The sequence below is a fragment of the Myotis nattereri genome (genome assembly GCF_964212035.1).
Source record: "Myotis nattereri genome assembly, chromosome: 19".
Lineage (NCBI taxonomy): Eukaryota > Metazoa > Chordata > Mammalia > Chiroptera > Vespertilionidae > Myotis > Myotis nattereri.
This window is the reverse complement of record NC_138095.1, coordinates 22,746,906-22,762,225: the sequence shown is the minus strand read 5'-3', so window position 1 is coordinate 22,762,225 and position 15,320 is coordinate 22,746,906. Positions and strand designations below refer to the sequence as shown.

The 15,320-nt window shown below is 49.9% G+C and overlaps 1 protein-coding gene across 5 annotated transcripts in view; it reads right to left on the bottom strand.

The window, feature by feature from the left end:
* Window positions 1-443: 443 nt before the first annotated feature.
* GRK3 (G protein-coupled receptor kinase 3) overlaps window positions 444-15,320 on the bottom strand; it is a 79,759-nt gene continuing 64,882 nt past the window's right edge. For 3 of the 5 annotated variants that reach the window (XM_081113703.1, XM_081113706.1, XM_081113704.1), the window contains 8 exons: window positions 11,377-11,443; window positions 10,815-10,915; window positions 10,128-10,194; window positions 9,032-9,127; window positions 7,025-7,187; window positions 4,252-4,388; window positions 2,501-2,614; window positions 444-1,649 (listed from right to left, as the gene is read on the bottom strand). In XM_081113703.1, the coding sequence (XP_080969829.1) occupies window positions 1,488-1,649; window positions 2,501-2,614; window positions 4,252-4,388; window positions 7,025-7,187; window positions 9,032-9,127; window positions 10,128-10,194; window positions 10,815-10,915; window positions 11,377-11,443 (907 nt within the window). In that variant the 3' untranslated portion in view covers window positions 444-1,487. Of the gene's footprint in view, window positions 1,650-2,500; window positions 2,615-3,210; window positions 3,247-4,251; window positions 4,389-7,024; window positions 7,188-9,031; window positions 9,128-10,127; window positions 10,195-10,814; window positions 10,916-11,376; window positions 11,444-15,320 lie in introns of all 5 variants that reach the window. The other 2 variants (XM_081113702.1, XM_081113705.1) reach the window with 1 other exon arrangement.

Sequence of the window (15,320 nt, the reverse complement as noted above, 5' to 3'; positions counted from 1 at the left end):
CACTTTCTTTCCCAATGAACACAGTACACGAATGTGAAAACGAAGATTTGGAGCCACTAAAAAGATCAAGGACAGGATGCAGATAATTACGATGTCAAGTTTTGTATATTGTTATTAACTTAGAAACGAACAATAAAAGTGCGCTGGGAACAGGACCAACAAGTGGACTTTGGAAATTGCTGTTATTATTTTTAGTCTGATGACACGGAGGAGGGCTTTGCTGGCAAACACACTGGTTCTTATAACCCAGCATTTACTTGGGGCGTGAGAAGGGCCTGGAACTCGCCAGGGGAAAACCACGGGGAAAGGACGCCGCTGGGATCAGGCGAAGAGTCTTCACGCTCTAACGTCCCGGTCACGGGACGACCCGCCCAGGGCACGGGGGTCACTCACGAATGACAACATAGATCCAAATACACAAGGAACCCATTGGGACACAGTCATTCTTTTTTTCAATAAAATTCATTTAAATTACACCAAAAGGTACAACAGTGTCCTTCCTTCACACATCCATCGCTGATATGTTCTCTTGAGGTCAGGCAGAGGGAACCAGATGGCCCGCGTCACACCACGGCCTGCTGTCGAAACCCAACGGACTCGCCCCCAAACGTCCCTGTGCACCCGGACACGTGAAAGTGCGGCTCGCGTGCTGGAAGATTTCTGACGATCGTCATTACCCTGAAGTTTAAAACCCTGCGCTGGCCTCGCCTTCGGGATGGCTGTCAACGTCTCCAGTGGTCGAGCGCCTGCAGTTCCCACGGGCTCCCGTGTCCACGGGGGCCGCGCCCTCTGTGCCCAGTGCACCGAGCGCTCCCGGGGAAGGGGGGGGGGGCAGACCCGCAGCTGGGGGTGCAGCCACACGGTGAGGGGCCCAAGCACAGTCGTCCCAGAAAGCATCTTCAGCTTTCGACCTCAGGACAGCACGGAGCCGGGTGTGAGATGCACAGAAGAATCACGCGGCTGGCCTCCCATCCCCCGGGCGCACGGGGCAACCACGTAGAAAATCCGCAGTGACTGTTTCTGGGTAAAACATGGCGACCCCGGACGACCTGTGAGCCCACACTGTGGACGGGTACCTTCCGTCCGGGCAAGTCCAAGATATGTTTGATATCAGACGTAAAAACGGGTGAGTAGTGATCGCCTCCAGTTCTAGGTTCGTCGGTACCAAAACGAGTGTGTGGCGGAGAAAAAACTTCCTTTTCCTCAGGAGTTTCGACTGTGGACAAATATGAGGCCGGCGGCGGGGGGGCCCCCAGGACGGGAGGGAGGCCGCCCGGGCCGAGAACGGTCACGGCCCCGAGCAGGAGCATCCCGGCGGCCGGGTCTTCCCAGCGATGCCGGAACCGGGATGAGTGATCCACCCTCTAGGCCTCCTCTGACTGCGAAAGGCTCCGCGTCCAGGGCCGAGAACACCCGTGAGGACGTCCCCCAGGCACCGTCTTCCCCGGGACCCTCGTCCCGGCTGTCACCGGCGTCCCTCCCGGCTGTCAGAGGCCGTTGCTGCTCCGGTGGCAGAGGGGCGGCTTGGAGAGCTCCACGGCGCCCGCGCGGGGCTTGTTGAGGAACTTGGGCGCGCGCCGCAGCAGCTGCTGGGCCTCCGTAAACGTCTCCGTCAGCTCCTTCTTCCACTGCACAAACTCGGGGTCGCTCTGCGGGGAAGCGCACGAGAAGGTGTGACAGCTGCGCCCACTGTGCCAACAGACGTGGGCACTGCTGGCAATGCCCGGGTCCCGACACCCCCCCCCCCCCAACCCAGCGAACGCACACTCGACTCTTCTGCCCCCAGAGGGGAAGGAGGGCCCTGCCAGCCCTGCCGTGACCCCCGCATCCACTGAGGACGCTAACAAAACAGCTCGAGTTCAAATAACAGAGGAACACTTTTGACGAGTTTAATGTTCCTTCCCATGTAATGATGAATTAAACACACTTTTGTATCTACTACTGGTTATCTCTCTAAATATGCTTCTCTCTCTCTCTCTCTCTCTCTCTCTCTCTCTCTCTCTCTCTCTCTCTCCAGTGCCCCAATGGAAAAGGATTCAGGAATTAAACTGGGGCTACAATAGAGTTTTAGGGAGAGAAGCATGACATTTCCCTATGCCGGGTCACTTTGGTATCTTGCATTTACTTAGTTATTCCAAACTCAAACTCAAACACGCTGGAAGAGCGGGGAAGTTATGGCACAAGTGCTATTGTAGGACCCGCCAAAATATGAGACGAGTTATGCAGTCAGATTATGTCACCTGATTCCTCCGCACACGCGCTATTTGCTTCTCTGAAAATAACTGAATTTGCTGAGAACCTTGAACCTTAGGGCTTTCTTTCTAAGTATGCAAGTGGCAAAGCGTGGAGTAGGAGAATGCTCTCTACCCAAGCAGCCCTCGTGGCTGGAGAGAGAGAGAGAGAGAGAGAGAGAGAGAGAGAGAGAGAGAGAGACACGGAGACAGACAGACAGGAAGAATTGTTCTAAACTGCATCAATGAAAAGAGTAACAAAAACTCACCTCACATTGTAAGACAAATTGCTTCCCTCCTTTTATCCTCAACAAAATGCATTTTTTGTCTTTAAACTGAGTTTCTTCCACAGACATAATCTGTTCCATGGTCAGTAAATTTTGCTGATCATAAAAATAAAAACGACCGATTACTTCACATCATTCATGATTTCTGAAGTTAAATTACTAACGAATACCGAAAACTACCCACTTAGGAAATGTAAACAAACAAAAAACTTGGCATTTGTCTTTCTTTGCTGATATTCTAAACGTGGGGGAGATGGCTACAAAAGTGCAAACTATACCATCTCAAAAACAAACAAATAAACAAAAAAACCTGCAAAGAAAGGAATGTCTCTAAGGCCAAATAGCAAAGCTGTTCCCTCCACACGGGACTGATGTCTGAGTGACGGGACTGATGTCCGAGTGGCTGTGAGTCACGTGCTTTTGGCACCACGCACTCATCTAAATGCCACCAGTAAAGCCGGGAGGGAACACGGGGGCGCCGAGGGCGATTCACAGGAGCCAGAGGCGAGAGGCTGAGCTTTCACCCAGCAGCTCCGTAAATGCCGGGCGATGCAAGCTTGTCGGCTGACGCTATTTCGATCACATCCAGACGATGCTATAAACACAGGTGACATCCTTAAAGGACTGCCCCGCATGCAAGGTCTATAGCAGTATTGCTTAGGGTGAATGCTATAGCGTCCCGAGGACCTTACCATTTTATGTTTTTTTGGATAAATACTCCAGGAGTCCTAAATGAGAAACGACATCATAAACGCGCATGTTTGCTTTTTAACTCATTGGTACCTACGAATCCAAGCAGCTTCTCAAACGGGCCATTAAACATTGACTCTTTTTATTGCATACTAGAGGCCCGGTGCACAAAATTCGTGTACGGGTCGGGTCCCTAGGCCTGGCCGGCGATTAGGGCCGATCGGGGCCTTCCTTCCCTGGCTGCTAGCTTTGGCCTCAGCTCCCTGGCTGCCAGCCAGGGCCTTCCTTCATTCCATGGCACCCCCTGGTGGTCAGCGCACATCATAGCGAGCAACCGGTCTCCTGGTTGAACTCCCGAGGGGACACTTTGCATATTAGCCATATATATATTAGAGGCCTGGTGCATGACATTTGTGCACTTAGTGGGGGAGTCCCCTCAGCCTGGCCTGCGCCCTTTTGCAGTCCAGGAGCCTGCAGTTGGACATCCTTAGTGCTGCAGCGGAGGCGGCAGAGGTTCCTGCCACCACCGCTGTGCTCACCAGCCGTGAGCCCGGCTCAGGGCTTTTGGCACACTGAGCACACTGAGCACACTGAGCACCAGGGGGCAGTTCCTGCAATGAGCGCCTGCCCCCTGGTGGTCAGTGCATGTCATAGCGAATTGTTGTTCCGCCGTTTGGTTGATTTGCATGTTAGCCTTTTATTATATAGGATAATATATAAGAAGATTCCTGATGTTAAACAAAGAACGTTTTTTTCGTTTTGTTTTTGTTTAATTTTCAAATATACTGAAAAGTGGGACAATTTCCTGTCTGCTTTGGACCTCACAGAACAGCACATTCTATTTTCTGATATTACAAAATCCTTCCTTGACTCGGAAGTCTAAAAGTCACAGTCTGAACATCAAAATCACATGCACACAAGTTAAACAGGTGCACAGTGCTTCAGAGGCTGTTTTACAAAACGCGTCCTCACTACGCGATAACCACGTGCTATCCATTCAGCGTTAACGACAGCAAGTGCTTGGTAACGGGCGTCAGACTTACCCGGGACTCCCCCTCTCCTCGCCATTCAAGTCTGTTTGGAAAGAGGTAAAAATATCGACGCTGCCACTGAGTCAGAAACGGGTTCCCCAGTTTCAGCATGTACCCATGCATAATACAGTCCTTCCCCATGGCGTAATCTGAGAAATAGAAAGTCACTGTAAGTTAAATAGGGTCTGAAACAGAATGTCTTAATGTAGATGTGCCTCAGGAAAAGAGAAGTACACACTTTCTGGAAAAATCAAGTTTCTAGCAGTATGCGACATTACAGAAATCATTACTTCTTTCTTAAAAATTTTAAATTAAATTAAAATAAAATTTTAAATTAAATTTTGACAATACTTAAATTTTAAATTAAATTTTAATTTAAATTAAACCTATATAAAAATTATATAGGTTGCACGTGTAGAACTGTACAATACGTCACCTGTATACTTCATTGTGTTTAACACCCAAAGTCAGATTTCTGTCCATCACCATGTGCTTGACCCCCTTTACCCTCTACCACCTCCCCCCACCCCTTTTTACTCTGGTAACCACCACACTGTTGTCTGTGTCTCTGCGCTTTTGCTGGTTTGTCTTGTTTGGTCATTTGTTGCAGAAATAATTATTTCAGTCTTTAAACACGTGGGAACTGGGAACTGAAAAAATAGAGGTTTCTTTAGCTCTTTCCCTGCTGACATTAATAATTGCTTCTCAACTTCCTGATAAATTCACAGTGGTCGCTTATTGCTCTGAGAGGGCAAAAGTTTGTTCTGAAATGACTTTTTCATCTATAATAATAAAAGCGTAAAATGCTAATTAGACCAGACATCCTCCGAACGTAGCCCCTGGGATGGATCCAGGCAGCTGGCCCTCAGCTGGGAGGAACGGATCCAGGCAGCCACGACAGCTGCGAAGGCCTGCTCTTGCATGAATTTTGTGCATCGGGCCTCTAGTTGTATATAACGACAATGGAAGAACAGAGAGTAAATGAATGCAAGCCCCAGGTACCTTTGCCTCTATGTGGCACTGGGCCTCTCCCTTTCTTCTACTTCTTGTTTTCTATATAATAACTGAGTGGGGGTTTCCGTGGCTGACTAAGCCAAAGTAACACAAGGGTCAAAACTGTTTATTCCTTGGCTTGAGGTTATATTTCTCTCTCAGATGCATGGCTATGTAGAGAGATCAAGTTCATTCATTCACCCTGAGTCCTGATGACCTTTTATAGGGAAGTGTTGTCTCTTAAAACAAAAACAGGTTCATTTTCAGTGGCTTGCTTTGCCTTCATGAAAAGCTTGGGTGATTGGGCTAAAACCATTCATTCCTTCTCTCATTTGTTCATTCAACAAGATTAAGTGAGCAGCCAAGTGTCGAGCATGTTCTAGGCATCGAGGACTCAGAGGTGAGCAACAGACAAGACCCCTCGCCCTCAGGGAGCTCACAGTCTAGAGCAGGGGTTCTCAACCTGTGGGTCGCGACCCCTTTGGCGGTCAAACGACCCTTTCACAGGGGTCGCCTAAGACCATCCTGCATATCAGATATTTACATGACGATTCATAACAGTAGCGACATCACAGTTATGACGTAACAACGAAAAGAATTTTATGGTTGGGTCACAACATGAGGAACTGTATTTAAAGGGCCAGAAGGTTGAGAACCACTGCTCTAGAGGGAGGTCAGACAATAAACATGTAAGTAACACCCATAGGACAGGGTCGGGGGGGAGACCAAAGAGGGTCAAAACCAGGGAGTGAGCTTCCCGGAGGTGTCCTTTTCATGAAAAAGTACCTGCATTTCTAGAGTATATCTACGGTTGACATCTTGTGTTTTTAGTTGAAATCTAAGCCTAGACCAGTGGTCGGCAAACTGCAGCTCGCGAGCCACATGCGGCTCTTTGGCCCCTTGAGTGTGGCTCTTCTACAAAAATACCACGCGCGGGCGCACACGTACAGTGCGATTGAAACTTCGTGGCCCATGCGCAGAAGGCAGTTTTCGGCCTGGGCGAGTCTATTTTGAAGAAGTGCTGTTGATATTTGGCTCTGTTGACTAATGAGTTCGCCGACCACTGGCCTAGAGTGTTTTGTTCTATAGAGGTGACTTCTGAGGTCTTCAACCAAGACCTAGATATGCCCAAATTAATTCTTTATACATGAAGATGGATTCATTAACTTGTTAGAAGAGTTCTAATTCCAGCTCTAATTAAAAGGAAACACTTCAGTAAGGTCACTGGGATATATATTTTTTTTTCTGGGTCTAATTTGTCAAGACATCATGGCCCTCCTTGGAGCAAATGACCATTGATAGAATGTCATCAGTTCGATGTAAAATCTGCTACGGCAAATGCAGGCCAGAGGGATCTCAATGGACCTTTTCTCTCCAGAGCACCTTAGAAACGAAGCCCTCTCCCCAGAGAAGGGAGGTGAGCTCGGGGGACTTTTAATACGTTATTATTGATTTCAGAGAGGGAGGGAGAGGGGGAGAGGGACAGAAACACCAATGATGAGAGAGAATCATCGACGGCCTGCCTCCTGCATGCCCCACACTGGGGATCGAGCCTGCAACCCGGGCATGTGCCTTGACCAGGAGTTGAACTGAGACCTCCTGGCTCCGAGGTCGATGCTCAACCACTGAAGCACGCCGGCCGGCCCACAATACATTTAAATATCCCAAAGCCATAAAATCTTACACAATTGAAAGAGCAACAATACTTAGTGCATGAAGAATGCCGGATCACTGTACTACTCTATGTTACATGTTCTGCTTTGAAAACCGTGAGAGACGTGAGCTCCTTTACCTTCTTCGTGTCCCAGCTGCTTGTTCTTAGCCCTCTTCCTGGCCTCGATCTTATCCGTGTCCGAGTTCACTGTTTCGTAGATGGTCTCCACCACCTCCTGCTGCCAGCGCTCGGAGATGACCAGCGGGAAGTTCTTGTAGAGCTCTTGGTCACAGTCCAGAAGCTGCGTGTGGCGAGAAAGCGAGACGTCTATGAGCGACCGTGCTTACCGAGGCGAGAGGTCCATGACTGTGCGCAGGAACCGGGTGGCACGATGGCACGCCATCACTTCGAACAGGTTCTCCCCGGTGACAAATCCCTGCTGAGGACCGCCCAGCCGCCGGGACCCACAGGGGCTGTCACTGGTGAGCACTTCACTCTCAGTCCCCGGGTCAGGTGGCTTCGCCCCAAATGTCCTTCACATTCACTGCAGTTTTGCTGATGAAACCAGCACACACAGGCCTTTATCGGGAGTATGAAAAGGTTTTGACAACAAAATAAAATTTCCATTGTGGTGGGGATATTCGATTTACGTGGAAAACAGACTCCGATCGTTTTTAGAAGCAATGAAAAGGGAGAAGCCAGCAGAGTCTGCTAGCCGCCTCCACTGACTCTGGAAAGTGAGGAAAACAAAATGTGGGCGGGGCCAAACCTATCATTCACTCCATGAACCTCCCAGCGAATCCAAGCGCAACAGGTTCCATCCCGTGCACAAGCGAAAGCTCAAGACACAGGGAGGGTTTGGACAGCTTGGCCTTTAAGAGGAGCCGTGATAAACATGACACTCGTGATGTGTTTCTTTTTCCAAACCGTTACTCCGGCTTCCTCATCCTTCTCCCTGAGTGAGGCTGCACCCCGGAACCGAGTGAGGAGAACGGCTTTAGGCCTCGGAGCTGCAGGTGTGTGATAGAAACGGGAGTGGGCCTGCTGAGAGGCGATGGGTGGCCTGCAAAAGCAGGCGTCCCTATACGAACCGGACCTGCTCACCCCTCTGCCTGAGAGATGAGTACAGCTGACCTCTGACCTCAGGTGACCTTTCGACTCGGTGGTGTGAAAGTGACAGGCATTCAGGAAAAACTGTACGTCTGCTCCCCTGGCTGCGCCCCCTGCCCAGCCGCCGTCACGCCTCCTCCAGCCCCTTCCCCACCCCGTCTCTGCCCACATCCCATGGGATCCATTCTGTGTCTCTGGTCACAGCCCCTGCTGGGCCCGGGCATTGCACGTGGCAGTCTTTTATGCACACCTTGCAGGCATGTGTGTGTTAACAGTGCCCTGGCCTTTAGGAGGCGGAGCTACCAGGTAGGAAAAATGGGGGGGGCTAGATAAGAAGGGTATATAAAAGCAGGCAGCTGAGAGGAGACCAGGAGCATCCAGGAGGGAGGGGAGGTCCTGGGATGACAGTGGGGTTGGGGGGAGCCTGACGTGCAGTGACTCTGCACCCCAAAGAGGGTGATTTTCTCTCATGACTCACCATCCGTAATGATATCCTGACTACGGGAAAATAGTGATACGAACGAGCCAAAGTTTGAAAAATGCAGAGGATTGTATTTAAACAACAGCGATTACTTCACTTTTGATTGACAAATGCAACACGATGCACACGGTTTGCGCCATTCACCCCGACAGAGAGATCTGAGGCTTAGGAGAATCGGGTCGAATGCTGACTGCAACTCAACTCTAATTCAATACGACTGGCTCTGGGGCACGAGAAGTAGCTTTGCCTTCACACGGTTGTTTTTCCTGCTTCCTACACACTGGACTTTTATTTCAATCACCAATCTACCCAGGTCAGTAAAAATCTGACCATTTTGCAGTTTACCAAACAGAGTGATTATCCCCCAAAAAAGCTTTCAGTTTCTCACTCGTTTCGGTCCGAGACTTCTACATTCTGCAAATGTGCAGATGGCCCTTTGTAAGTTACATCCCACGGGGGGCGGGCCAACACTGAGACAACCACAGCGTCTGATTTCCGATTAGAAACTCCCCCGCACCCTCCGACAACATTGAGGGCCAACAGCACGTGAGCACCTTGATGCCTCTGGTGTCCTCTTCGTCAAAGGAGCCGATGTCGAAGGCGTCGGCCGCGTTCACTTCTCCCCGGGGAGGGATCAGGGGTGGAGGGTACTGGAGGGCCCAAAGGGGGAAGGGTCAGAAGCCAGCCGCCCCGACGGCCCCGCCCCAACCACCATCCCACAGAGAGGACTCGGTGCCGAGCTCACACAGAGCACGTCACAGGCTTTACCGAGGAGCTTCTGCCCCGAACGGCCCCAAAGGAAGACCTCAGATCTTAGACATATTTAAGGGGGAAAAAACCCAACAACACTCATGTCCAAGTAAGTCTTAAATAATTATTACATGGAATGGAGGCTCAGGACTGCACATCCTTCCAACTCGGCTTTAAGTAAGTACGTTTTCTCGGGGGGTTGGGGGCCACATTCCACTTGCTGGGCCCCTCAAGGCAGACAGAACACCCCACACCACACAGTCCTGGAGCCCGAACCCTAATTCTACGCAGGCAGGGCTAACAGATCACTATTCCTCCACAGTGTGAGTTTATGCAAAAAAAAGAGTCCAAAGCTGATAATCAACATTAAAAAACAAACAAACAAAACTTCCAACTTGGGGTGTTTTCCTGTATCAGTGAGAAAATAAAAATACCTTAAAATAAGATAGGGGAATTATGCTGATATGCAATCACGAGAATTCTTAAATTACATGGTACTGGGCTAGAAAGTGTATGTAAATTTACGATGAATGTTTCCTGTACATTTTTATATGGAAAAAATATAAAACTACAGTCATGCACTGAGATAAAAAGTCAAGTGGGTGAGCTAAAGCGAAAAAGCCTCAATCCTGTGGGCATTTGAATTCGCTACATGTCAGCTCCATGTCTCCACTTGTTAATTTGTGCAGAAGGTATTCTGAAAACCTTTAAACTAGGGGAAGAAGGGGCAGCAGCGAACAGCCCCCCAGGAGCGAGCCAGCCATCCAGCCACCCTTGGACGGAAGAGCAAGAAGGGCTCTATGGACGGGAAGCTGGGGGTGGGGGACGTTGGGGCCAGAGCCAGGAAGCAGAGATGGGGAGCACGCGGGGGTGCCCAGGGTGGGGTCCCACGGGGAGTACCTTTTGTAAGTAGACGTGATGCCAGTCGATGCCCCTGAAGAAGCTGTGTTCCTTCACTTCCTGAGACCTGTAGCGGAGAGGCCGTGACAGTGGTGAGCGCGCACTGAGAGATCCAAGCAATATTCTGCAAACACTCTCTCCTGGTAGGAGCACAGAGGAGCAACTAGTTCCCGTTCCTTAAGCAAGCAAGTAAAAAACACTCTTCCAAAGCAACACAGGAAACACGGTGACGCTGAGAAATACTGCTCGCCATGCCTGGCACCGCGGTGTGGCTGGGGCGGGGGGGGGGGGAGGTTTGAGCGTCGACTGATGAACCAGGAGGTCACGGTTCGATTCCCGGTCAGGGCACATGCCCGGGTGGTGGGCCCGACCCCCAGTGGGGGGCGCGCAGAAGGCAGTGAGCGATCAATGTTTCACTCTCACATCTTTGTTTCTCTCTCTCTCTCCCTCCCTCTCCCTTTGTCTCTCTTTCTAAAAACTAACAACAACAAAAAACTTTTTAAAAAGTTGGCGACTCCTTCAGCTTTAATTACAGAACACATGAGACAATATGCCTGCTTCCCATGTGACCCCCCCCCTCCCCCACTGGAATCGAAGTGGAAGACGTTCACGGACAAGGAAATGAAATACTGAAAAGGAGTGTTTTCTGCCCCGCGTGACAGTCCCGGCAGGCGAGCAGCAGCCTACCCGCCTCCGTGGCAGCCCAGCCGCTTGCTGACTTCCCGCTGCAGCAAGCCCTCCAGCAGCGACCTCAGCTCGGGGGAGAAGGCGTCCGGAAGGTCCACATTCTGGGGGGGAACGAGAACACGATTTCAAAGGCGCGTTCACAGGAAAGGCGCCTCCGCCCCCAACCAGACAGAAAGAGCGTTTCTGAGCAACGGACGGTGTTCAAAATCACAGATTCACCGCCAATTAGTATCTCCTCTAAAGAGACATCAAACGGGTATCAATCATCTTCAAAGTCAATCAAAAGAGAATCCGAACATCTCCTCCCTTCTCTGCATCTCATTTTCCCTTTTATTTGATTGCTTTGGTTTCGCTCTTGATTTTCTATATCTTTTTTTTCTTACCGATTGTTAGCAAATCTTCATTCCTGCCCTACCATCTATTCCCATTATTTTTTTTTTTCTTTTTGGGGGTTCTTCCAGGGATTGTATCTTCGCTTCTTTATTTTTAAGAAAGCAAAATTTTACATCGGTTGCGCAGGAAACACGACACTGAATAGAAATAGAGTCGTTCATCTCCTTACCACGGTGAGTGTCATCCGGTCTATTTCATGCTTATCTTTGGTTTTGTGTTGTCTGAAAGGGCTGTGGCTGCAGGAAGAAAGGACACTCTGTTATAACGCGGTATCAGCCAACCTAGCGCCAGCCACTGACTAACATTCGGTAAAGGATTGTGTTCTGTCGCTGTTTATTCAAAACTACAGAAATACCAAAGCCATCAACACCGATCATTTTCCGAGGAAAAACTGGTGATCAGACAGTGAGGCCCAGGAATAGCAAGGCTTATGTTTATCTGCTCTGCCTGAGCCTCTTATCAATAAAGTCATGGCACTAATAAGATACACGTCAGCAAATATATTCCAACTGATGTTTTAAAATATATTAACAAAAATTATGCCCTGGCCAGTGGGGCTCGGTTGGAATGTCATCCCGTGTTCCAAAAGGTCGCCGGTTTGATTCCCAGCCAGGGCTCATGCCCAGATTGTGGGTTGGATCCCTGGTCAAGGTGCATATGAGAGGCAGCCGATCAGTATTTCTCTCTCACATCGATGTTTCTCTCTCTCTCTCTCTCTCTCTCTCTCTCTCTCTCTCTCTCTCTCCGCCCCTCTCCCTCCCCCTCTCTAAAAATCAATAAAAACATTTTTTTAAAAAATGATTAACCAGTAGGCAGTCACGAAAATGAAAGTCATTTATACAAACACTTGTCAGACTAAGTGTTTGAGATCATTTTTTTTTTTAAAAAAAATGGTTATTAGTCCCTCAAGGAACTATAGTCAAATCAAAACATGCCCAAGACGAACACGCTTCCCCTCCAGAAGCCAGGCATCGTAAGCAATCAATCCCTCTGATGCTAACAGAGATAACCGCAGCCCCGAGCTGCTACTCCCTTTTTACTGACGGAGACCGCCTGGGCTCACGCCGGGAACCCAGTCATGTAAAACGTCAGCCTCAACTTCTTCATCGCTAAACGGGCATACTGCCACACACTTTACCGAAACGGTGCCGGGACAGCCACAATAAGGAACAACCACAACCTCCGCGCTAGCAGTGAAGACAACGGCAGCGAGCGGCGGCATCTAATAGAGAAGCCGTTTGTGGAATCAGTGAAGTTGAGCCTTACTTTACAAAATGAGCGTCTGCTTGATCAACTCCGTCAAACCAAGTATTCTTACTCTTCACCATGTTTTTAAAACTCCGGGGAAGCTGGCTTTTCAAGGCAATCTTCGCATTTGGAGAGACCAGCTAACATGCAGATTAGAAAACCACTGCCTTATTGACTTATTTCTTTGAAGATTAAAGAACGGATATAAATGATTACGTTTTCTTACAGTAAGACGTGCTGTAGAATTACTAATCCTAGAGATGTATTTATAAGGCATCTGAGGTGAGATATGTAAAATATTCTCAAGTGAACACCATGAGAGAGATTAGAATGTCGAACACACAAGTCAACGGGATTTACCAAAAACACTAAAATCCCACCCATTTTTGCACTTCCGCTCACTGGGACTGATCGGGCCATCCTGCCGAATTAGTGAAGCCATGCACTGAATCAGCTCGTGATGAGATTATTACTTTTCAGAGCATTTATTATCTGAAATATTTTCATTCTCATTTTGTACAAGAGAGGGCACTCTCCCACCTTATTTTCTTTCTCATCGTGCAAGTGAAATACAAAGTTATTGCCATCTCTTGAGAGCACTCATTTGAAAAAATACATATTAACAAGGAGAATTAGTACCCAGCAGATTGGAAGTATTTTTTTTTACCCTAATTATTTCCAAGGACAAAAATGTAAAATTACTACATTTGAAAATCAAATAGGATATAAGAGCAAACGGTACTGCTTTGATACTTAGAAGATAGTCTAACGTTAAAAAAAAAACAAAAAACACTGGCATCATTCCTCTATGCAAAATACAGGGACATATGAGCACGCTTATGGTTCGAAAGGACAGGAACAAAGTGTATTATTAAATCTGACTAAAACCTTGGTCTTTCTGCTCTGCACAGCTCTTCCCACCCAGTCCCTGAACGTGTGCAGGGGACTGTCTGAGGATCTTGGGGTTCTTGCGGCCCGCCACCCGCTGGTGCAGCTCTTGGTGCAGCGCCAGAGAGCCACTCCGCCCTTGACCCCACCCTTGACCCCGGGGTTTGCCTGCGCCTGACGCTGGAAGGGAAGGGCTGCCCTGCCGTGCCCCCACAGAGACGCTCTGGGCTAAATTTAAAAAGCTTCTCATGAGACCAGAGAGAGGCCTGCAAGGGGACTGCAGCCAGAGCTGGCGACTGCCAGAAACATTTCCGGCACACGGGCCCCCGCACCACAAAGCCCACGTTATAAACAGAGATCGTCCATGTCCAGCTGGAGGGGACGTGGCCGGGGACGCGTGGCGGCTCCTCAGCGCTGTGCTGCGGGGCTGGGAAACATGGGTCTTTCAAGCGCAAAGCCCGGCGCACATCTGCCTCCAGCGCGTTCGGTCCCGATTATTCTTTGTGAACAAAACCGAAGATTCCGTTTCTATTTTGGAGAAGGATAAAGAAAGGCCCCAACAGCAACGATCTCCGTGCGGAGCGAGGCGCGTGGTGCTCCCAGGTCCTGTGTGAGCACAGCTGCTCCCCGGCGAGCTGCGTTCCCCCGGCGGCACAGGCGATGTCCCCACCGCACCAGGGAACGTGATGGGAGCAATTCACAGGGGCAGCGGCCAGACCAGACGCGGCTTTTGAATCACAGACAGAGTGGGAGAGCGGCCTAGTCCCCTCCCCACGAGTGGGAAAATCACTCAAATTATGATAAATGGCGGCTCCACCCCCAGACACACACACACCATCATCACAGTGAAACAATGGGTTCAAAAACATGACAAGTGATTAAAACCTCTTACATCGAAAATTAATTTTAAAATGCCAAAAACATGGTGTTACACGCATTTTGAACCTGAGCCAATAGCTGCCAACATGCTCGTAAACATGCCTTGTTTTCTCCACGCGGAAGCACCTCAACAACCTCAGGCAGAGCTCGACTCTCCCCAGACACCCCCCACCCCCCTGGGGCTCCCTCCCCGCGTCTGACACCTTTGGGGACAATCAATGGTGACAAGCATAAGATCAGGCGACAGGGCGATTCTTTTCCCCTAGAGACACCTGAAACCCAGACTGAGGACCGTGACGGCAATTCCACACCTGCCACGTGGACACAGCGCAGGCACAGATGCTCCTAAGCATCTGGCCGCGGCATCTCCAGGGGAAGCGGGGACCCGCGCCCGCCCTGAAAGCATGGCCTCCGAACGGCTCGTCACTGTGACTCAGGGATGCAAGCCCGTGCTCAGGCCTGCACAACGCTCTTACACCGGTTCCTTCCCTCCTGCCCAGGGGGTATTCTTCCAGGGCGTCAAGACAAAAGCAGAAGCAGGGGACACACTGGTCCATCAGGGAGTATTCAATCACAGAGAACAGAAGCTCGGCCAGCCCGGTGTGGCTCAGTGGTTGAGCCTCGACCTATGAACCAGGAGGTCAGGGTTCAACTACCAGTCAGAGCACATGCCTGGGTTGCGGGCTCCATCCCCAGTGTGGGGCGTGCAGGAGGCAGCCAATCCGTGATTCTCTCCCATCCCCGGATGTGGCTTCCTTCCTGCCCCTCCCTCTCTTCCCCGTCCTTCCTTTCCCCACAGCATCAAGCACAGTCTTGCATACTGTAGGTGCTCAATAAATGCTCAGCAAATTTAATTTCAATCCATTCAATCAATACATACTCCCTACTCTTTGGTTTTAGCGCCACATCCTTTCCTGGGAACGGCTTTTGAACAACAGGATGGCATTAGACCACAAATCCCGGTGTGGAAGACCCATCGGGTCCGACCCATCCTACCCTGGAAGGACTATTCCCACTTTGGGCTCAGTAGGTGGTCCCCGGACAGCGGCAGGGAGCTGGCTACCTGGGCGGCAGGACATGCCTTCCTGGGCAGCCCAT